The sequence below is a fragment of the Elephantulus edwardii genome, unplaced genomic scaffold, assembly GCF_000299155.1.
Source record: "Elephantulus edwardii isolate Elephantulus edwardi_28Jun2011 unplaced genomic scaffold, EleEdw1.0 scaffold00024, whole genome shotgun sequence".
Taxonomy (NCBI): Eukaryota; Metazoa; Chordata; class Mammalia; order Macroscelidea; family Macroscelididae; genus Elephantulus; species Elephantulus edwardii.
This window is the reverse complement of record NW_006399774.1, coordinates 1867737-1891259: the sequence shown is the minus strand read 5'-3', so window position 1 is coordinate 1891259 and position 23523 is coordinate 1867737. Positions and strand designations below refer to the sequence as shown.

The window sequence follows — 23523 nt, the reverse complement described above, 5'->3', positions numbered from 1 at the left end:
ATTCAACTTGGACCAAGTGAGGTTTGAAGGTGGCCACAGCCCTGGTTCTCTGGATTGACCCGCCCTGCCACTTCCTCATTCTCTGTTTCCCAAGCATCACAGCATGCCACAGTCACAGCTTATTTGCTGGCTGAAGATGTGAAACAGAGACTAAACCAGAGTTCCTCCACCCATAGTGTACGCTGTGATTGGCTGAACCCTTTCAAAGGTGTTTCCATCCCATCACCATCTGCCAGCTTGTCCTCCTGCAGTAAGCTCCATGTTGCTGTGATGCTGGAGGCTGGCCCACCAATATTTCAAATACCAGCAGAGTCATCCAGGTGGACAGGCTTCATAGGATTTCCAAATTCCCAGGCTGAGAGAGAAAGACCTAGTAATGTATTTCTGAAAATGTGCAATCACAAAGAATACTGTCCAATGTAGTTCTGGAAGACGTTTCCTCTAGGTTAGAAGGGACTGAAAGTACACAATGGCAGCAACAAGGGGTCGGTCACATCAACCATCATGGAGCAGATGCAGGACTGGGCGAGGCCTCTTCCTTTGTATGTGGTTGGGAGCTGGGGCCAACACAATGACAACGGACCACATTGCTCATCTTTGGAGTTAAATCAGAAAAAGCTGGTTTCCAAGGAGAAAGATCACAGCGTGGTGGGCACACAGGGAGACTCTGACGGCCTCGTGGTAAGGTGCTGTGTGCCATCTCAAAGGCACAAGGCTCAAATCCACCCAGGATAAAGGGGAGAAGTCTCCCCCTGTGATCTGCTGCTTCTCAAAACCCCCTGGAGGGTCACCTGTCAGTCACCTGACTCTTCGGCACACAGCTCGGCATAGAGACATTAATTTATGCTAATGTAAAATAGTATTGATCAGAACTAATAACAAGCTGCCGTTGGGCCAGGCTTGATTCCTGGTGACCCCCAGAGTGTCAGGGTAGAACGGCATGCTCTGGGGTTTCCATTCCAAGCAGATCACCCGGAATTTTCTTCTAAAGTGACTCTGGATAAACGTGACCTTCCCACCTTGACAGCTGAAAACTTTCACTGCTTCTACAGGACTCCCTAACTACCCCTGCAAATACTGAATGACTACATTAATACAAGTGACTTCAAAACCTCCAATGCTCTAACATTTACCCCCCATCAAAACTATTACCGGCTTTAGACTGTACAATTAGATAGGAAGAGGAAAAAAGGTATTTTAAAAACAAAATCTTTGATCATCTCAGCATCCCTGGCCTGGGAGCACACTTTCTTTTTTCATGAAAGGCTTTTCACTAAACTATGATTTTTGAGTGAGTCCGTTCAGATATAATGCATTGTCCCTAATGTGCTACTTTGACTTCTCAGCCACTCTGAAGAAGGCCGTGCTAAATGCAGCTGCCTCCTAAGTGCCCCTTCAGTCCCAACACGCTGCCCGCTAACTCACTGGCCCTGGCCCACCATCCCAGGAAAGGTCACAGGGTCCCATCCTCTGAAAAGGGAGGGGTCAGTGCAGCAACTGCAACGGCCACTGGAGGGCAGACAAGGCAGCTGCTCGCATCTGCATCCACTCCTGTCAGTCATGGTCCTCGCCCCGCCCCTAAACAGACCAAAACAAAAAGCCAACATCATGGCATCCCCAAGTGTGTCAAAGCACTCCATGGAGTTTTCCATGGCTGTGCCTGTTGGGAAGTAAATCTCCAGAGCTTTCTAACAAGGCACATGCTTCTGGGTGGGCCCTAACCCTAACTCTATCCAGGCAACTCTGTGAAGAGTACCTAACCATTTCCATCATCCAGGGACTCACTTTCCAGGACATCCGCTCTTAGAAGTTTGAATAAAGGGCAATTTCTCCTATAACCTCATTTGCACTCCCATAACACAGTGCCACTATTTTACACGGTTGTGTTTTTCCAATAGTGGAAGCAACATCATATACATTCCTTTCTTTTTAAAAGCACATTATCACACCTAAGAGCTGTGATAGAAACATATGCACTTCCATGCTTATTTCCGTGTTATTTAGAAACGCCAGGAGTTGGAAACAATACAGGTTTCCATCAGCAGCCGAATGAGTAAAGAAGTCATGGTTGAACACCCATGTTTATCGCTGATTTGTTCACAATAGCAAAGAGTTGGAAACAACCCAAGTGCCCATCAACAAACAGAGAAGCTCTGGTATATTCACACAATGGAATACTACAGTGCATTGAAAAACAAGGAACTAATGAAATATTATATAAAATTGGTTGACACTGGAGGACCTTATGCTGAGTGAAATATCTCAGTCACAAAAGGACAAACACTGCATAATGCCACTGTTACAAAACAGGACTGACATCGGGGTTGGGGGGAAAACTAAGAAAAGAGGGGATAAATAATGTGCACTGCACTGAAACATATAAGGGAGAGAACTGTTTAAAGGGAAAATATGATTAGGTATTATTTGCATGACAACAGTCCAGAATAAGAGCTGCATAGCAAAGTGGACTGAGGTGGAGGGATTGTGTAACAATGAAAGAATTTTCTTCTTTTCAAAGAGAAAAATGAACTGGGGGGAGGGGTGGGCAGGGAGCAAACTGTGTAACAATGAATGGATGGAAATCCAAGTTCTCTATAAACTTTCATGAAAATCTCAATTAAAAAAAGTTAAAAAAGAATTAAATAAGTAAAAGAATAAAGTCATGGTACATGTACTCAATGGAGCATTACACATCACTGATAAACGCTGAAGAATCTGTGAAACGCTGCACAACGTGGATGCTGATTACATAAAGACAAGTATGGGAATGACTACTATCAAAAGCTAATTGCAAGAAGCTGCACTGCAATCCCAAAGGAATGTGACTTGAATCCACTATCTGTTCTGTGGGAGAAGAATGGGGAGTCTCCTCCCGTGCAATTAACTGCCACTTAAAACCCTCCTGAGGGTCAGCTATGGGCCGGTTCTGACCCCACAGTACACAATAACAACAAGGGAAGTTTTGAGCTGTGAGGGCCTGGCGGTAAGAAGCTGTGCTGCATTCTCAAAGGCTTGCAGTTCAAATCTACCAGCTGTTCTGCAGGAAAAGGATGGGGAGTCTCCTCCTGTACAATTTACTGTCTCTGAAAAATGTCTAGAAGGTCAGCTATGGGTTGGTTCAACTCCATGACACAACCACAAAGGAAGCTTTTCTACATCTTCAGAATCATTATTGGATGGTTAACCGGGAGGAGAGGAGAAAACGAGGAGAGTACAAATAGATTAGCTGAGCGAAGAGAAAAACTATCTACAGTAAGCAGCTGATTGACATTGTAATTACTGACATTAATCATATGGTACACAACAATGATGTTATGAAACAAAATATACATGAATAACTCCAGTGTGACTTATAAACTTCCACTCAGATAATTAATTTTAGGCCATCAGAACGTCTTTAAAAACTCATACGAAATATTTTTGTTGTTGTTGTTTAATTTTTTTTGTTTGTGTGTGTGTATACTGTCAAATTGGATCTGACTAGCACAGGAGGAGATGGCCCATCCTTCTCCGGCAGAGCATCTGGTGGATTCGAACCACATACCTCTGGGATTGCAGTGCAGCTTCTTGCCACTAGGCCACCAGAGCGCCCCTGAAGTATTTTTGAAAAAGGCTCATTACACAGAGAAGAAGTGGGAAGCATACACTGTGAGGATGGTACTCAATGACATAATACACTAATCTGTATGAACGAGATTGAAAGCCAGTTGCGCTACAAACTTCCTCTGAAAGGAAAAAGCATCATTACCACAGACACAAAAAATCTCTATGCTTTTTTTGTTGGTGAAGACAGCAATTCTATGAGAAGACACTGAGACAAAAATCTCTATGCTTTTTTGTTGGTGAAGACAGCAATTCTATGAGAAGATGTTATGTTGAAAATATTGATTGGAAAAGAATACAAATTTAAAATAACAAAGAGTTTCCACTTATTTTTTTCTAAGTCTTCCCAAGGAACCAGGCCAAATTGTCCGCTGTAGAGTTGATTCTAACTCAAACAATGGGGCTTTCAATCCTTACAGGAAGAGACTACTCGTTTTTCTCCCAAAATAGCTAGTGGATTAGAACTGGTAACCTTTCACTTGCAATGCAACACACAATGCTACCAGGGTCCCTTCTACCTCAGGAAGAAGGTGTAAACATAACGTGTAAATAAAGCACACCAGTTCTGTGAGGATGGGCTGGACAGGAATTAGATTACTGAGATGGAAACATTCATGAAAGAAAAAACCCCACAGCAACTCGAAATTGTCTTATTCTCATAGCAAAGATTTTTGGTTTCATTTTTGTTAAGATTTCCTAAAGCAGATGAGAGGTATTCTTCTCCAGAGTGTGGAGAGTGAGAAAGGCGAAATTTTCATCCCCAGCCATACATTTCTGTTGGCAAGAACATGTCTCACTGTATTTTCATTTCTGGAAGCACACATTACCTTAATTACATTAAAGAAAAAACACCTCTTTCTAATAATCATTTCCCATTGTGTTTTTAAAATAATTTTGAATGGCTTTGTTGTATAAATCCATTATAGTTGAAGAATACTATGGAATATCAACCAAGTCAAATAAAGGCAAAAATACAAGAAAAGTTGTATCCTTACTGATGTCAGAACCAACCAAAATTTGAAATAATTTGCTATACAGAAATCCTCCTTGGCAAAGACCTGTCAAGCTTTTCACCCTTACTTGTAATCCGATAATAAAGCTGTGTTTCTCTCCACATGAACGTTCTGAGTAATCCCAGTTTATGGGGTCACTTATTTTTTTTTCCTCACTCTTTCTACTACTTAGAGAGATGAAGGGAGAAAATATTGTGTGGTCACTGAAAATGAGGGAAACTTTTAGGAAGAGAGATTGGTACAGCATTCTCTACAATGGGCTCAGAGAGTTGAAAGAGTAATTGGTTATAAATTTTTGTCCAGGTTATACACAAGGTCACCATAAGTGGGCGCCAACTGCCACAATAACAAACAATAGGATAACTGAGCAAAGTACATATAAATGTTCAAAAGATGGAGAGAAGCGGGCAGAAAAAAGGGAAAAGGGTGGGAAAACACTGGGAAAGCAGAGGTTACAGGGTGGAGAGGGCTGAAGTAATGGGAAAGGTTCAATGGGAGCTTGAAAAGATGGAGGTGAGCACAGGCACAGAAAAATGGTATTTAATGATACAAAATATAATGCATATGAATGATTTGTCTAAAACACAAAGTGCGTGTATAAAACACAACGCGTGTGAATGATTATATACAATGATTATATGCAAACTAAGAAAAAAATGAAGAAGGATTAAAGGAGATCACTTGTTCTCTCTTTAGAGTTTTAGAGGAGGAGGCCTCTTCCAGGAATATGGTATCACATATTAGAAAACGTTAAGGCTTTTACCCAAGCTGATCGTGTTTCAACGCCCAGGACGATCGTGTGACCGCTGCAGTGTGAGCCTTCCAGCATGAGCTAATCAGCGCTCCCCCTCGCTCCCCAGGCACATCAGAGCTGCGGCCAGTCGGTCCAGCGCTGTGACATCTGGACCTGGTTAGCGTTCCCCTGGAGATCTGTAGCATTGTCCTGGAATGGTGCCAGGAATTCTCTGCATTCTAAATCCACCCTTCTAGCCTACACACCCAGCTCCCCTTGTGCTAAGAGCCAGAAACTAGAAAACCTCCAAGTGGAGACGTGGACCTGGGATTCAAACACAAGCCTAGTCGACCCTGGAAGAACCAGCAGCCATCTTTGTCCTGGGGGTGGCGTTTAAGGATCCCTTGCACGTCTAAGCAGGCAGGCACTAGGTAGACACCACCAAACAAATGTTAGCGTCTGTCTCAGGTCCCTAAGTGACATAGTGAACGAACCCCCCCCCCATGGGAGGATCTACAGAAGACACATTTATTTCCTCAAAGATCTGGGGGCGCTAAAAGTGCCAGTCAGGTGCTCTTGTTAGTAGCCCCTGAGTGATCTTCACAAGACCTCTGTCGTCCTCCTCTGTGTGTGACCCCAATCGGCTCCTTTTGTAACACAAAACTGACCCCAGCAAATTTTAATCTAGCAATCATTGAATTACCATAACAATAGCAAAACCCCCCTGGGGTTCCAAACAAGGTCACAGTCACAAGTCTAGGATTAGAATTCCCACACATTTTAGGGCAGAGGGTGGGTATCCTGCAATCTATAACCTTTGTTTTACAGGATGAGAAAGAAGTCTGGAAGGTACTCCACACCAAAACCTCTTAATCGTAAACTTGCCAAACCATGTGTCACTCGGCTTCCATGATACACTTTCTGCAGAATTCTCATGAGGAATAAACTGGAAGGTGTGCAGAGGGCATGGCATTGCCCACGGAACTGGCACTTGGTGGTGCCAGATATTGAAAGCCACTATCAACACTGAAAAAGAAATGTTGTCAAGGGAAGTGCTTCTTGATCATAATTTGAGTATAAAAAACATCTTTTCTGGCATTGGATGGGCCCTGCTCACATCTCCCTGCATCTCAGGATCTGGCCTCCATACACATGAGAAGCAATGTGTGTGTGGAGTACTTATTAAATCTGGTGAATTTATCTGCACAGAGTTATAAACAGCCGAAACCTGCATGCATTCTGGAAGGTTCTTTCTCCCCTATTGTGTATGATAGATAAAGTATCACACTGATCTCATCATCCTTCACAATGGAACTCTGGTAGCCTAGTGGTAAAGAGCTGTGCTGCCATCCCAAAGGTAAGTGGTTCAAATTCACCAGTTTCTCCTCAGGAGAAGGACAATTTACTGTGCGATTTACTGCCTCTGAAAACCCACTGAAGGGTCAGCTGTGGTTCGGTTCTGACTTGACAGCACACAACAACAACATTCTTCACAGAGTTTGCAAGAGGGCACAAAAGTCTCACTCAGCACCGCTGATGGACATGGCCTCATTTCATCGTGATGTGCCTGGGGTCACCTTGACGGCCACCACCACCACCAGCCGACTACACTCTGGGAAGGATGAACATCTTCACTGCCAGGTGATGTGTGATTTAGGGGCGACAGGAAAGCTGTTTTTCTAAATTAATAAGCATCCCCCCCTAACCCAGCCCTGGCATAACAACAGAATGTGGGTGAGGAGGAGACAATTTTTTCAACATCCTCTCTAAAAGGAAATGAGAATAAGACCTTGGGGACAGCAATCAATCATTTAATGATCCAAGTTCTGCCAAAGCCATCTCAGTGCATTATGGGTATTGGGGGTGGGGTGAGAAGAATGATTAATAGTAAGTGAGTCCTTCTCCCTTATTTATAAATGAAACTGTCCTGAGTGATTCCTACCAAAATGTCATCAGTCCCACTGTCTTCCTATTACTTGTGAAATTTAAACACAATTCTTTGATAATGTCATACAAGGAGAAACAGAATAACTTTCTTCCTGATTGTTGAGTAATTTCAAAAATAGAAGAAACCTCTGATATTTAAGAGCCTCAATATCTCCGCTTTTAAATAGCTTCATAGCTTTTTAAGGTCTCAAGACAATTATTTTAAGATCACTTATTGGAAATTCTCCTTATCAAAGTAATGAGAGGAGGAGCCTGAAAACCAAAAATATGGAGTTTTAATCCTTTAGGGTTTTTTATCTACAAAACATTTATACGCTGTTAAATTTGGGAGATTATGATTTTTTTTCTTCCCATGCACTTCCCTATTAATAGGGGGAAAGTACAAAATTTTACCACATCCTTCATGCTCAGACCAAAACAAATAAGTACTAGACAACAATCAACTTCACTAGTTGAGGCTAAAAATTAGACAATCCTTCCAACTGTTTCCATTCATTTATCATTCCTTTGGGATTATCTAAAGCCAGTTTACTAAGCCTTAATTACTGGTAAAAAGAAAAGTTTCTTTGCCAGAAGAAATTCAGCATCTGATAAACCAATTTAAATCAACATCACTGAACTGAACACAGAAAGTGCCAGAAAATGGATATTCCAGAGAGCCGCCCCCAGCCCCAGCCCCCTTCAGACAATCCAGTATCACAGCTGACCATTTGTATATTTTATTCACAGAAAAAGTCATCATCCGCAAAAGAAGGGGGGTTTCGGGTTTTCAATCACTTACTTTTGTACATTCTATCCAGGACCAGTTTCTGGTCAATGATTATGCTTAGGTAAATTGCAAAAAAAGCTAATTTTGTGAACTTGGGGAAGGAATTTTAAGCCAATCTCAACATAAACAAGCTAATCTTTAGGAAGTGAAAGATATTTTTAGTTTTGCTAAACTTTCACATTCATTTGACATTCTGATAGAAGACAAGGCTTTGTTAGGCTGAGGAAAGTACCAAGTCCTAGAAATTCTCTACAGTGCTTTAAAAAAAAACCTGTAAGCACTACTCTCAAGTATTTAAATAAGTGCTGTTCTTATGAATCCAAATTAGCAAATAGGGTTTAATTTTCTTAATGAGAGGAAGAGAAAATAAGTAGGTTCCTAGGGAGTCCAGCAAAGTACCAATTTTTGCAGGAAAAATGATCAAATGCCAACTCAGAAGGATTGTGTATTAGAAAAAGAAACTATTTGACACATGTAAATTTCTTGTATTTGACATATGTAAATTTCTTGTTAGGGTTAAGCATTAAACATCACAATGCTCTCAGGAGATTCCTAGAAAGCAAGCTTAAGAAACGATCCCTTCACTATTCTGGCTGCTAATTTTATAGGAATTAGGACGTTATTAAAACCACCACTGAAACCAGCGTGATTTTTTTTTTTTCTCTCTAGTTACCAAGTGCGCCTTTAATGGAAAGTTCTTAAGAAGGAACCCAAATACCACACACTTGCAGCTTCCCGGAACCAGGGACTTGTTTTAGGACTGAAATAAAGGCAGCAGGCTTTGGCCAGGGGCTAACCCCTCCCCAGGGGGGCAAAGCTTTCACACAACACAGTCAAAGGGGGGACCTGCCTCCCTTGGGGAAGGAATTTTGGGGAAGGTGGGGTCTGTCTCTTGCTGAACCAAAGGAAAAACATTTTTATAATTAAAAACTTGAAAATTATTAAAAAAAAAAAATCAGGGACATGGAGAGAAAGCTCCATGTGTCTGTCCAGCCTCTGCCCTCTGGGCTGGCCACCCACCTAAATGAAGACCAGTCCGAAGGAAGCAGAGGGGGTGCCTGCCTTACCTGTGATCGTAATAGTCCCCAGCATGTTTGAACGTCCAGACGACAACTCACAACACGGACAGGGGTCCTGTCCGGTCCAGGGCTGGACCCCCGGGTTCCTGCACTGGCCGCCTGGTGGTCTGGGTGTGACCTGTCCTGGGGCTGGACCCCGGTTTCCTGCACTGGCCGCCTGGTGGTCTGGGTGTGACGCGAACGCACCAGGTATTGAGTGCGCTTGGGACAAGAGGGGCCTCGGAGCTGCAGCGACAGCTCAGGACGCGCTGGCCTCCTAGTTATAGGGACGCGCCCCCGCCCGTGCAGCCCACCCCGCCCATCGCCCGCCCAGGCCGCTCCCCGGATTTGGCAGACAGAGCGGTGAGTCAGGGTTCATTGTCCCCGAGACCCTCCCTGCGCTGGTCAGCAGCCAGGCTCCTCAAGGGTCCCCGGGAGCTCCTGTAAGCCTCCGGATGCACTGGAGCACCCGTCAGCCACAGTCAGCCTTGTCCTCTCCAAACTGTTACTTCATCCTGCTTCCAACATCCTTCAGAGGAAAGAATTGCACAGCTCGGAAGTTCAACTTCACCTTCCAGGACAGGGCTCTGTACCCTTCAAAGAGCTCCAAGTCTGGAGAAATGCAAAGCACAGTTCCCTTTGTGACACCCACTGAGGGGCAGTCCACTTAATGGCACCTAACAACAACATTGCCTGCCTTTCCTATTTTTAAACCCCAGTCTCTGTGTCTCTGTCTCTTTCTCTCCTCCATCTCTCTCTCTCTCTCTCACACACACACACACAGACACACACCCCCCGGAGAATGACAACCATAAATAATTCCTGTGTCCCAAACTCTCTTTGAGAAGGTCTGTTACTGGAATACTTGAGATAATTGCTCACCAAGCCTAAGTATTCTCCTGAAAGCACAGAAGAGTATTTCTACGACTTAAACATTTTCTTCAACATAGCTGCTTCTGCAAAGCTTTGTCTTCTTACAGAATCTTAAACTTTGTCTTCAATACTGAATTAGGGCAATTTAAAAAAAAAAAAAAAGCCAAAATAGTTCTCTATTTTTCCCTCTCCCGTAGGAGAAGGAAGCTAAATTTTTAAATCAAGCAAGCCACAGTCAGAATGATTACACTGTTATCATAGCAGAGGTCAGTCAATGAATTAAATAGTGGGATAGTGCCTTTACCCTCCTAAATCAAGCATGCTGTCCTTTTCCGGGCCCCACCCCTTCCAGATTACATGGTTTAGCTATGTGAGAGGTAACCTCATCTCCCTTGCTTCGAAGGAGCATTCCAGCTATACTTTTTCCAAGACAGAGTTGTTTGTTCACCTCATTATTCATATAGTATATTGAATATTCTTCACTAACCTCATCATTCAAAGGTATTAATTCTTCTTCCATCTTCCCTATTCATTATCCAGCTTTATGCGTATGAACTGACTACAAATCCCAGATACATCTGAAGGCTCAATTCTCAAAGTGTCATCTTTACTTTTTAAATCATTGAAGACATTTTTAACAGCTGATCTACCCAGGGCAGTATGTCCTTTGATTTCCTGACTACAGCTTTTCTGGGCATTGATTGTGGAGCCAAGGTAAATGAAGCCTCTGACAGCTTCAATATGTCATCTGCTTATTATGCTGTTACCCCTCTGTCCAGTCGTGAGGACCTGTGTTTCTTTATGTTGAGGTATAATCCACGCTGAAGACTGTGATTTTTTTTTCTTTTTATCAGTAAATGCTTCCAATCGGCTTCACTTTCAGCACTGGGCCAACTGGCAGCACCATGATGGATGGAGAATAGATTGAGATTCTTAAGTTATCCCATGCTCAGCTCCACAATCTACACTTTTGGCAGCAGCAGTGAGGAAATCAATAGGCAAAATGCATTAGGTAAATCTGCTGTCAAGGACCTCTCCAGAGTACTGAGAAGCAATGATGTCAGTCTGAAGACTAAGGTGAGCCTGGTCCAGTCTATGGTCTTCGCAATTTGCATCTGAGAGCTGGATAATGACCAAGGACAACAGAAGAATCAATGCCTTTGAGTTGTGGTGCTAGAGAAGAGTCTTGAACATACTATGGACCACCAAGAAAACAAATAGGTCTGTCTTGGAGAGGGTAAAACCAAGGTTCTCCTTGGAGGCTAGGATTTTGAAGCTCTATGTCACATACTTTGAGCATATAGCCAGCAGGGACCGGTCCTTAAAGAAGGACATCATGCTTGGAAGGGTGGAGGGACAGTGCAGGAGAGGAAGATGGTGGATGAGATGGACTGTTACACTAACTAGGACAAGGGGGTTATGTATACTGGAGTCAGGGAGACTGGCTCAGGGCAGGGCAGGGTTCAAAGCTGCTGTACATAGGGTCTCTATGAGTCACAGGTGACTTGATGTCATATAAGAACACCACTTTGAGCACACAAAGATGCACCTTCCATGTCATGGGCTGTTAGTGAGCCCTTTGTCCATCCTGATGCCACATTCAGAGTCTGGTCCCTCAGTTTATTTGCTCACTACAGAGATTGGCTGAATATGGTGAAATGATACAATCCTGAGACAAATCCTTCCCGATGTGAACCGACTCTCAGAAACTCAGTGCGACCGCTCTCCTTTGACCTTTGGGGCTACTAGGCGTCGGAATCAACCCAACAGCACAAAACGACGGAACACCAGGAACATATAAACAACAAACCCCAAAATCCAGACATGCTGCTAAGACGTTATGCAAATTTCAAGAAAAGTCCCGGATTGCCCTAAACTCCTTAAAATTCTTTTTCACGAAAGTTTCAGATATGTTCTGTAACAACAGAATAGAAGTGTTGTTGGAGTGTTGTCATGATTTAAACTCCTGTCAAGTTTCTGTCAGGCGGGTTCAGTTGGTCTGTTTTCTTCCTTCTGGGGATCACTTTATGCCTTGGCTCTGTGACCCCATTAGCTGGGTTCTTCCCCTAGGCGAACACGCAGGTTTCTTCTTCTGTTCTTCTCTGCTGACTATTACTGCTGGGGGCAGGAGGCGGGAGGGACCCGGGTGGACTTGGTTAAGAGAGGAGCCAGGAGTAAGGGCCTCAAGGAAAAGATAACACAGAGCATGGGGCTGGCACAGCACGTAGTTCCCGCCTCTGGCCACAAGGAGGCGATAGGCACCATTGCAGGATCGATGAGCAAAATTGGCCTGAGCCTGGCCAGCCACTCTACCTTTGTTTTAAAATCCAGCCCCATCCCTTCCACAGACCTGGCTTCCATCTTCTACCCCACAGAGGCCTGTGCACACACAGGCTGGCGGGACGTCCAGGTGCGAGCAGGGCGGGAGGAGACTTGTTCTGACACCGTGAGAGCCCGCTGCTTCCTATCTCACCTTCGTTGCAGCTTGCAAACTGCACCAGTGATTAACGGGAGCAATGCTGTGTGTGCAAGCGCTGGTGTCACCTGCTGGCCACCCAGCCATGGGGCGGGGCAGCTCGGCCATGCGGCTCCTCCCACTGCCCTGCAGGCCCCACACTGCAGGGTCCTGGGTGTGCTGAAGTTGCTGTTGTTGTTGTTAAGTAGGTCTCTTAGAGAACCCAGGAACTAGAGACCTGAATCCTGTCCTATTCTGTGCCATCCTCATCGTCTCTCAAACACTTGAGCCCATAGCTGCAGTCACTGTGTCAATACACCACATGGGGAGATGGGCGATGTTTCCCTCTTTTTCACTGACTCTTCACTTTTCCCAACATGATATCCCCTTTCACAAAATAGCCTCTCCTAGCTATATGTCCAAAGTATGAAAAACGAAGCTTCCCAACTTTTGCCTCCGAGGAACCTCTATTGTGTTTTTCCAACACATATCAGTTTGTTCTTTTGGCAGTCCATGGGATAGCCAGCGTTCTTCTCCAACGCCACAATTTAAAGGTTATCAATTCATTGCCCAGCTCTCATATGCACAGCAAGTGATTGAAAAGAGCATGGCCTAAATCAGGTGCATCTTAGTCTTCAAACTGACATCATTGCTCTTCAGTATTTTAGAGAGGTTCCTGACAGCAGACTTGCCCATTGCAATACATTTCCTGATCCCCTGGTCCCAAGGGTGTTAACTGTGGATGCAGTGAGAGGAAATGACGGACAGTTTCAAGCCTTTCTCCATCTATCATGATGGCCCAGTGGTAAGGATCTTTGTTTTCTTGATGTTGGGATGTTCAATCCATATTAAACAACAACTGAGTACAGAGAGAACTTGGGCAAAGTGATCCTGGGGGTCAGAGGGGTTGTCTGGAGTCCGAGTGGTCTGCAGCTTTCTGAAGCACAAGTATCCCCGCAGATACTGTATTCCCAAGGGGGAGTCCATACCCTTTCATCAGGCTGGCCCAAGAGCCTTGGCGAATCCAAGGTCTCAAGTTTGCATCAATTCTCAATACCAGCTGCTGGGGTCTAACACATGGCTACTGTCAGGTGCTCCCTCTGAAATATGCATTCACCCACGGGCGTACCAATGAGTTCCTCTCGCCTTGTGTATGTCAATCATCACCCCTCTCCTTTCTAGACCCAACGACCCAAACCCAGACCAGCAGACAAGCAACCACCATGTCCCTAAGCTGGAGAGAAGACACTTGTTTAGTTACAAACCCACGACCCTGAATAATACTCCAAAGGCCAGTACTCCTGCTTAATACGGGCCCTTCAAATTTATTATTTTTTTTATCTTTAAGACACTGGAATGATAGCAACAAATCTGATAAACTGACACAGTGGCTACGGCAGTGAACTCACAGACAGTAATAACTGTGAGGCTGGTGCCAGATCCGGGAAGTGTTTTGTGCTGCTGGGCACTGAGTCACTAGTGTCAGAACTGATTCTTCAGCACTACCTATAAGAGAAACAACCGTATCATAAATAGGTGTTTTCACAAATCTGTATATGGTTGGTTCAACAACTATGCATGAAACCCTTGTGACATATATACGGGATATGGTGGGATACGGTCCTCAGTCTCAGAAGGCTCAGTGTCAAGAGGTAGAAACATCCAGAAGTTGAGGCGAACAGGATCTAGTTAGCTTACTTCTAAGACCACTTAAGCCAAGCTCTGAGAGGATGAGGGGCCTGCCCATGGGGGCAACAGAGGCGGGCAGCTTGGGACAGGGGTGGGGGTGAAGGTAGTGGGCACATGCTTCAGGGTCAAAGACAGGAAGAGTGAAGCACCGATCATAAAGTGAGCTCCTAGAGCTACGAGTAAGGTCTACCTGGGAGACAAGGCAAGGGGAGGAGAGGGACAGAGAGGGCAGCGGAAATGAAACTATAAGCATGATGGTGGAGGCCACATTGAAAAGGGTCTCGGGTAACATCAGAAACTTTCTAACAAATGTTGTTGTTGTTATGTGCCTGTGACTCACAACGACCCTAAACCTGTCCTATCCTGTGCCAATATCACTGTCTCCAACACACCTACTCCCATTACCCCAGTGACTGAATGAATCCATCTCATCGAGGGTCTTTCCATCCTGCGCTGTCCCTCCATTCTCCGAAGCATGACATCCTTCTCCAAGGACTGGTCCCTCCTTGCAACATGCCCAAAGTATGTCAGGTGAAGCTTCAGAATCCTTGCCTCCAAGGAGCAGCCAGTTTCATCTCTCCAGGACAAACCTGTTCATTCTCTTAGCAGTCCATGGTATATTCAATACGCTTCTCCAGCATCACAGCTCAAAGCCATCAACTCTCCTTCTGTCATCCCTAGTCACTGTTCAGCTCTCTGATGCATAGCAAGTGATTGCAAAGACCATGGCCTGGATCAGGTGCACCTTAACATTTATCTAATGAAGATTTCCAAAAGGAATATAAAAATCCAAATCCACAATTCTACTCCTAATGGTTGTGGGTTGACAGGAGAACTGGCCTCCAGGCTTCTAAAGGTTGTAAATCTCTACAGGAACAGAATCTCCCAAGTAGTGGTTTTAAACACCAACCATTCAGTTATTGGTCCAACGCTGAACTCCCTGTACCACCAGGGCTCCTGAAATGGCCAATGAATACATGAAAAGATGTTCAACCACATGAGACAACAGGAAAATGCACAGAATGAAAAGCATAAGCCGCCCCTCATTTTTCCTAACAGGCAAAAGCACCAACAATACAAATGTCCATTAGCTGATCAACAGATAAATAAGGTGCGTCTGCATGACGGATTCATCTGGCAGTAAAAAAGAGCTGAGTGCTGAAACACAGGCAAACACGAGAAAATGCTTGCCAAGTGAAAGAAGCCAATTAGTTCCACAGGGCACAGACAGTGGGATTCCATTTCTATTAAATGCCCATAATAAGCCAAGTCACAGACAGAGAGGAGGTCACAGGTAAGCCAGGGCTCGGGAGCTGGAGAGGATCTGGAGAATGACAGTGCCGGGCATGAAGTGTCCCCTGGAGGTGATGGCTATTTTCAATCTGCAGGGGTTGATTCTACAACTCTGTGAATATACTAAAAACCACTATGTTGCATGGTTTTGAAAATGGCTTTAAGTTTTGAAACTCTGTATTTGCATGAATGTTACAAACCATCTTGGTTTTTCATCCCATCATTCATATTACATTTTGTTTACTAAAAGTGAAAGTCACTGACATTGTGTTCTTTAAAGGAGCTGAGTGTATGGGACATGTATTGTATCTAACTAAATTCATTTTCATAACAAAAGTGTTGTGTGAATGGTTACAGGAACCAATGGAGTCTTGGCCCAGGCTTGGTGGCATGTCATCTGAGCAGTCATGACAGAGACTCTGGAAATGAAACAGCCAGTGACCCAGGAGAAGGAGTGGCAAGTGACCTCACGTGTCAGAAAAAAGACGCTGTCGGGTGGGGGGTGGGGGGTACGGGCAGCAGAGGTGAGGCTGCAATTGGGAGAGGCTGAGGACACTCCAGTGCAACGATGTGTGTGAACAAGACAGACCCTGAGGACTGGCCTTCCCACAGACGAGGACAACAACCAGCGTCAGAGAGGTCAGAAGATGGAAATGTCAGGGAGAGGCCTTCACCTGGGCAGTCTGAAGACCAACACTGGGGGGCAACCAATTGAAATCAGGCTTTAGGTTTTCTTTCCTCAAAGGAAGGAGACAAGGACCGATACATCTGAACTCACATTTATATCAGGGCCACAGATTTTTGCAGTGACGGTTCCGCGATTGAATTCTCGCCTCGTTTCAGTTTCTGGTCAACGTATACCTCATGTGCACCTACTAAGCTGTTTGTCAGTGAACCCTGTTGCTTTGAGTCTAAGCAGCTTTCAAGGAGCTTCCAGGCTACAGGAGACCCAGAAGAATGGTGTGGTGGTCTATTCCTAAAAAAACCAATCACCAGTGACCCCCTGTATCACCAGGACCCAGTCCCATAACTTGGGCAACAACATCACATCATCATCCAAGGAGGCTCGGGTGTCTCCTCAGAACACAAGAAGCCAGGAACTGGAGAAATGGACTCACACACAAACACAACCCTCCCTGCCCGCCTAACCTTTCATTTCCTCTTCATCTAGGCATTTCACAAAGAAGAAAACAGGGGAACCTCCTCCTCTGACTGAAAAATGGAAATCCAATTAAGACGATGCCAATGATGCCACTTTTACATCTTTCAGAAAGCTCCAAGACAGTCAAGGTGATTCAAACAGCTCCAACCTGGGTAACTAACTGCAAAGGAGGAGATACAGACGTGGACTCTACGCGACACCAGCAAGTCAAGCATCAGGGCTGCCAGGGCCCTGCCCGGCGCTATCAGCACCAGCTAATGGAATTTCACGGCCCAGCTGAACAGGACATGTTTATATAGACATGGTTATTTCAGTCAAAATCCTCAAGATAAATAATCTAAAGAACAGTTCCTCAAAGAGTCGACTGTGACACAACAGAAAAAGCAAGAGGGGGATTTAAAAGTCACTCACCCAGACCATGCAGGGAGGGGGAGAGTCAGGAGAAAACAAACACTAAATGACTCAATCCTGGTAATAAAACCGAGGCAAAAGAAATATTATTCTCCCTGGATTGAGTCCTCATGTATTTACATTCTTTGATTTGGCAATTCTTCTCTGAACTAGACCAAGTGAGAGGTGACAAAGATTTATGCTGAAGAATGTTTACGGCTTTGAATAATATTTGAAGCATCGCAGTATCTTGTTAATGGGACAAAGGCTGTCTAGCTGTTCAGCAGGGAGCCTGGTGGGGAGTCTGTAAGAAGCCGCACTGTTAACCCAAAAACCGTGTGTAGCTCTGGTGGTTCAAATCCACCAGCAGCTCTGAGGGAGACAGAGGGCACTCTTCTCCCAAGCGATTTACCGCCTCCGAAAGCCCACTGGACGGTCAGCTGAGCTGGTTTCAACGTGACAGAAATGAGTTCAGTGGAATATACGGTAAAAACATGTTTAAAGCCTTTTTTTGTTTGTTTGGTTTTTTTGTTGTTGTTATTGTTTAAAGCCTTTTATGATGCAGAAAATGTCTGGGTAAATGCAAATCTTGTTGTCCAATGTTAAAACAGGATTGTTGTTAGGTGCCAGTGAGTCCAAACTATATACTGAACATAATCTTGATTTTTCTGTGTGTGTGTGCATATGGGTCTATTTCCAAAATATGTCCAACTCCTCATACTCTCATTCGCTGCATGTCGTGTGTGTGTGTGTGTGTACTGCCTCTGTGGTTGTTGTCTACCACAGAGTTGGAACCCATAGCTGACCCTCTGGCAGGTTTTCAGAGGCAGTTAATTGCACTAGGGGATTAATTAATTAATTGGTTACCCATCCTTCTCTCACAGAGCAGCTGGTGAACTCGAATCCTGTGCCTTCAGGACTGCAGCGCAGCTTTTTGTTACTAGGCCACGAGAGCTATTGCTGTTAGGTGGGATAAAAATTGGTTCATGGAAGGTAAGCTACATAATAAAAGCCCTAAAAAGAAAATTCAGAAGTGGTATGTATGAAGCACAGATCTACGTATGCTCAAAATTTACTGTTCGAACCAACTCCTAGCTGACCCTGTAGCAAGGTTCTGAGGCCTGGAAGGACACTTCCTTTCTCCCAAGGAGCTATCGGTGGATTTGAACCACCAGAGAGACGTGGCCTTTGAGTGCACAGCACAGTCCCTGTGGACTAGGCCCCTCGAGCTTCTGTCTACATTGTGCGTCGCGCCAGGAGAGCTGATACACAGTATCTGTGTGGTGTGAACAATCTTCAGGGGCAAAGAGGAGGACAGAGATGATGACAAAGGATCCTGGACCCGTAGTAATAATAACAACGCAGGCCGAGGGGGGAGAGGCACTGCTTTACGGTGCCTTTTAAAGAATTCTCTGAAGGGATTCCTGTGCAAAACCAGCACACCTCTCCATAGCTGCATATAAATCAAGATTCAATGTTTCAGGAATGCGTCCTAATAACCAGCATGGGCATCCAGGTCCCTCTGCAAGTGGGAAGGTGGAAAGAGACATTCTTTTCACTTGCCTCCAAAGGAGTCAGAATGAGGGGTCACCTGGACCATTGGCTAGAAGAAAAATCGAGTGGTGGGTCCCCTCAAGATTTACAACAGAAGTGAACCTCTTCTTCTGGTTCTTTCTTCCCAGCCTGGATTCCTATTCCTGTGGTGACCCTGTCACCATGGGCACAGAAGTTGGCCCATGACCTGATCCCAGTCTCAGCTTCAATTCTTCCCTGTCTAGCCTGGAGTCTGGTTTCACTTACCCCCAACCCTCGTGAGAATTTTTAGGGGAAGCCCATCTTCAAGCAGAGGCCTCCCAACTCCCTGATGGCACTGCAAGTTACGTGCTGGGCTGCTAACCAAAGACGTTGGTGGTTTGAATCCACCAGCTTCTCTGAGGGAGACGATAAGGAGGATTCAACATGACATAAGGTCCTGAGAGTCAGAATTAACTCAAGGGCAGAGGGTTATTTTGGTAACTTCCCATCACTGAAATACCTGGACAGGGCTCCCCAGCAAACCTAACAACACAGATCTCGTCTCTGGTGATCTGTATACTGTTGATATCTGGGTCAGACGGTCACTACTACGTGCTATTAAGTCACTTTCCACTCACAGTGAACCCACAGTAAAGTGCAGAACTGCTCCCAGGATTTTCTAGGTTGTCATTTTAACAGGAAGCAGATGGTCAGGGCTCTTCTCCCTTAAAGCACCTGTTGGTTTTGAACCACCAACCTTCCATTTATGAATGGAGTGACTTGACTACTACCCCTTAGATATGGTGGTACAGCTTCCTTTTCATTGTCCTTTAGCTTGAACACATACAAAGTTAAGCAACTAGTGTACCTCCTTTCCAAAAATTGGGGAAAAATATGCACGAAGACGTAATATATATCTATTTAGTAAGTCCTGATCATTTACTATGCATCTGAGAGCTGGACAATGAATAAGGATGACAGAAGAAGAACTGATGCCTTTGAACTGTGGTATTGGAGAAAAGCACTGAACCTCCATGGACGGTCAAGAGAATAAACAGGTATGTCTTGCAGAGGGTGCAGCTAGACTGCTCTTTGGAGGCCAGGATGATAAAGCTTCGTCACACATACGTTGGTCATGTTGCTATTAAAGGTGGAGGGTTGGTGAAGGAGAGAAGCCCCAACCAGGTGGGCTGACAAGGTGACTGCCGTAACAGGCTCTAGTGTGTCAGGAAGTGTGAAGATGGTACAGGATATGTCGGGGTTCAGATACGTTGTTGATAGGATCGTTATGAGTCATACGTGGTAACACACAACAACAGCAGTCATCAGAATGAACACAGCTTCTCTACAGATTCAAGAGTGTGGGAGTTAAAAGTGTATGTTTGGTTTTATTTCTTTTTTTTAAAGTCAAGGTAAAATAGTCCAGAAAAAAAGGTAAATTCTAGATGATAGCTCATATAACATTTGCTCCCACCAGAAAACACACTCGCTGATGTCACAGTTTAATGTATAATCTCCAAGATCATAGAAAGACAAGGATAAGACAAGAAGTGAGTGGTGGGGTGTGACAGCCGATGCATGAAGTGCGCCCAGGGCAAGCAGCGGAAAATCTACTTGATTTATGGTACAGAATTCACGAAGGCTCTGGTTAAGCGTGCTCTCAACCCCCTTTTCATATTCAGTATGTCACTGTTGTTGGTTGTAGCTGCGGTCAAGTCAGCCCCCAGTTTACAGCGGTCCCAGGCAGCCATCCTCAAGATTGACTTTGGACTGGACCACTGTGAGCCACAGGCAGTTCTGGTGGCTTAATGGTAAGGAGTTATGCTGTCAACACAAAGGTACATAGTTCGAATCTGTCAGCTACTCTGTGGGACAAAGATGGGCAATTTCTCCCAATTCTGTGTAATTTACTGCCTCTGAAAAGGGTCAGTTTTGACTCAATGGTATACAACAACAACAACAACAACAACAATGTGAGCCATAGGAGTCTTCCACTGGATTATTTTCTGAACTGGATTGCCAGTCTTTTCTGCTTCATCTTATTCTGGAAGCTCCACTAACACCTGTTCAGCATAACAGTAGCAATGACAGGCTGGAGGGTACTGTTAGGGGACAGTTCTGACTCTAAACAATCTGTACCTGTATGTAATATGTATGTGTGAATATGTGTGTGTGTATCTATATATCTATATCTATATAGATACAGATATATATTATCTCTATCTATCTATCATGTCCTTCTCCATGGACTAGTCTTTTTTATTTTTTTTATTATTATTTTTTTTTATTTTTGTGTGAGTGTACCGTCAAATCAGATCTGACTGGTACAGGAGGAGATTGTCCCTCCTTTCCCCGGCAGAGCATCTGGTGGATTCGAACTGTGTGCCTCTGGGATTGTAGTTGCAGCTCCTTGCCACTAGGCCACCAGAGCTCCCCCATGGACCAGTCTTTAATAGCATGTCCAAAGAACATAAGATGAAATTTTACCATACATGTTTGGAAGGAGCATTTTGGCTGCGCCTCCTGGCAGCCCATGATATATCTTCTCCATCAAAGGCATCAATCCTTCTTGGATCTTCTTCATTCATTGTCCAGCTTCCACACGCATGTGAGGTGAAATTAGCATGGTGTGGGCCGGGCATGTTTTCGTCCTCAATGTGATGCTTAAGCTTCTCAGCGCTCTAAAGAGTCCTTTATAAAGTACATCTGCCCACAGCCGTCTGTCCTCCTTTCATTTCTTAACTGCTGCTTGATAACATCTTTTCTTAGTTTCTTGTGATGCTGCTTACTGGTCCATTTGTGAAGATTTTTGTTTTCATGACATTAAGGAGTAATCCACATACTTGGTAAGTATGTACTTTAAGTAAATGAAAAATAAGTTTTAAGTGTTTCCGTTTTCAGAAGCAAGGTTGTGTCATTTGCATAATGCTGGTCATCAACGCGCCTTCCCCACCAGTCTAGTTTGTTGTTGTTATTGTTATGTGCCACTGAGTAACTTGCAGCTCATAGCGACCCTATGAACAATTGCTCTGAGCCGTACCCTATCCTGAGCCAACCTCACTTTCTCTGACACACCTGCCCCCTCTGCCACAGTCACCGAGTCAATACATCTCATCCAGACTCTTCCTCTCCTGTGCCAACTTGCTACCCCTTCCAAGCATGCTGTCCTTCTCCGAGAACTGGTCCATCCTGGCAACATGCCCAAACTTTGTGAGACAGAGCTTCAGAATCTTTGCTACCAAGGAGAAACCTGGCTTCACCTTCTCCAGGACAGACCTGTTTGTTCTCTTGGCAGTCCATGGCATATACACCTCTCATCTCCAGCACCACTACTCAATTCCTCTGTCATCCTTAGTCAATCAATCTTGGTGCTTTTTTTTTAAAAAAAAACAACCAGTCCAGAGTCTTGGATTATCTGGTCAGGTTAACCTGTACCATGGCCTCCCCATGCAAAGCAGAATGAAACCCTGACATTCCCGATCTCCTCATGACTGCCAGTGCGTTTCAGTTCTTCGCTGCTCTCCACTTTACCAAATATACAACCCTTCTCCAGTGATCCATTCCATATTTATCCAAATAAACAAGCTGATGTTTCTGAATGATTTTCACTCACTAGTTTTCAGAAGTAGATCACCAGGCCTTTCTTCCTAGTCTAGAAGATCAGCTAAAACCTGTTTCCCATGGGTGGTCCAGCTGGTATTTGAAATACGCGTAGTACAACAGCCAGCAAGCTACCACTGCAGGGCAGACAGACACATGGCTGGTAGAAAGAGCACAGGGACACCTGGCTTACTGAGTGTAAGTGATTCACGGTGAGACACACAATGACAAGTTTGTTCAGACGTCGGGAGCAGAAAGGACTGCAAGCTACGAGAGGTAAAGAAAAGGAACAACATCGGATTGTGACAATAGTTTTAACAAAATGACAGAGGCATAAAAATGACTGAAATGCAATGAGTACAACTGAGGGACTGCTGAGGCCCAAGTTGGAAAGTGTGAAGAAGAAGACATCACCATAAACGCTCCCTCACTCAGCATCCACAGAGCCCGTGCTGAGCCCTCGCTGTGCGGCGGGCCCAGGGATCGGCACCCTCCAGCTCTGCACCTCCACTTCATTCACAACTACTAATTACACCGAGAGTGGCCCTTCTCCTGCTCTCACCTCCCAGCATGCGACGCTGTAAGTGAATGGCTGTGCTGAGGTCCAAGCTCAAAGCTAATAATTCTCGGTTTAGAAACAAACATATGATCTCATTTACTTCATCCCATCTGGCTGTACTTGCCCTTGATAACCACCACCCCAGGTGTCACAGAGCAGAACTGCTCCACAGGCTTTTCTTGGCCATAATCTTCACTGGTGGGAGACTGCCAGGCCTCTCTTCTGTGGTGCTGCTGGGTAGATTTGAACTGCCAACAGTTAGGATGACAGACTAGTGCAAACCATGTGTGCCGTTCAGGAACTTTATCTTTTTGGTATGACCCCATTATAATAATCATTTGGTGGTAAATGACTAATTTCCCCTGACCAGTTCTTTCAGTATATATCTAGTTTAAAGTGAAATAAATTACTGTTATGATTTAAAGTGAATAAATTATTCTCCTGTTTTAACATGTCTGAGAAGTATACTCTTCGTAAAATGCTGAATATTGAGTTGAAATTGCACCCCATTATGCTTAGATGCCTGGCAAGCTTCTGTATGCGTGTATACATATGTGTGTGTGTTTTAGATGTATACATATAGTTGTTGCTGTGTATCACTGAGTCAGAACCGGCCCATAGCTGACCCTTCAGTGGGTTTTCAGAGGCAGTAAATCGCATGGGAGGAGACTGCCATCCTTCTTCTGTGGAGCGACCAGAGCTCCCCCATACACACCCCTGTCAAAGCCCCTCAACATTAAACATACCATGGACCACCAAGAGAACAAGCAGGTCTGTCGAGCAGAGGCTGGAACAAGTTTCTCCTTGGAGGCAAGGATTTTGAAGCTCCATCTCACACACTTCCCGCATGTGGCGAGAAGGGAC

The 23523-nt window shown here is 44.7% G+C and overlaps 1 protein-coding gene across 1 annotated transcript in view; it reads right to left on the bottom strand.

Moving 5' to 3' along the window:
* Positions 1-23523, bottom strand: part of AKAP12 (A kinase (PRKA) anchor protein 12) — a 135472-nt gene that overhangs the window by 12369 nt on the left and 99580 nt on the right. The window contains exon 4 of the mRNA XM_006882799.1: positions 21761-21818. Within this exon, the coding sequence (XP_006882861.1) occupies positions 21761-21818 (58 nt within the window). The remainder of the gene's footprint in view (positions 1-21760; positions 21819-23523) is intronic.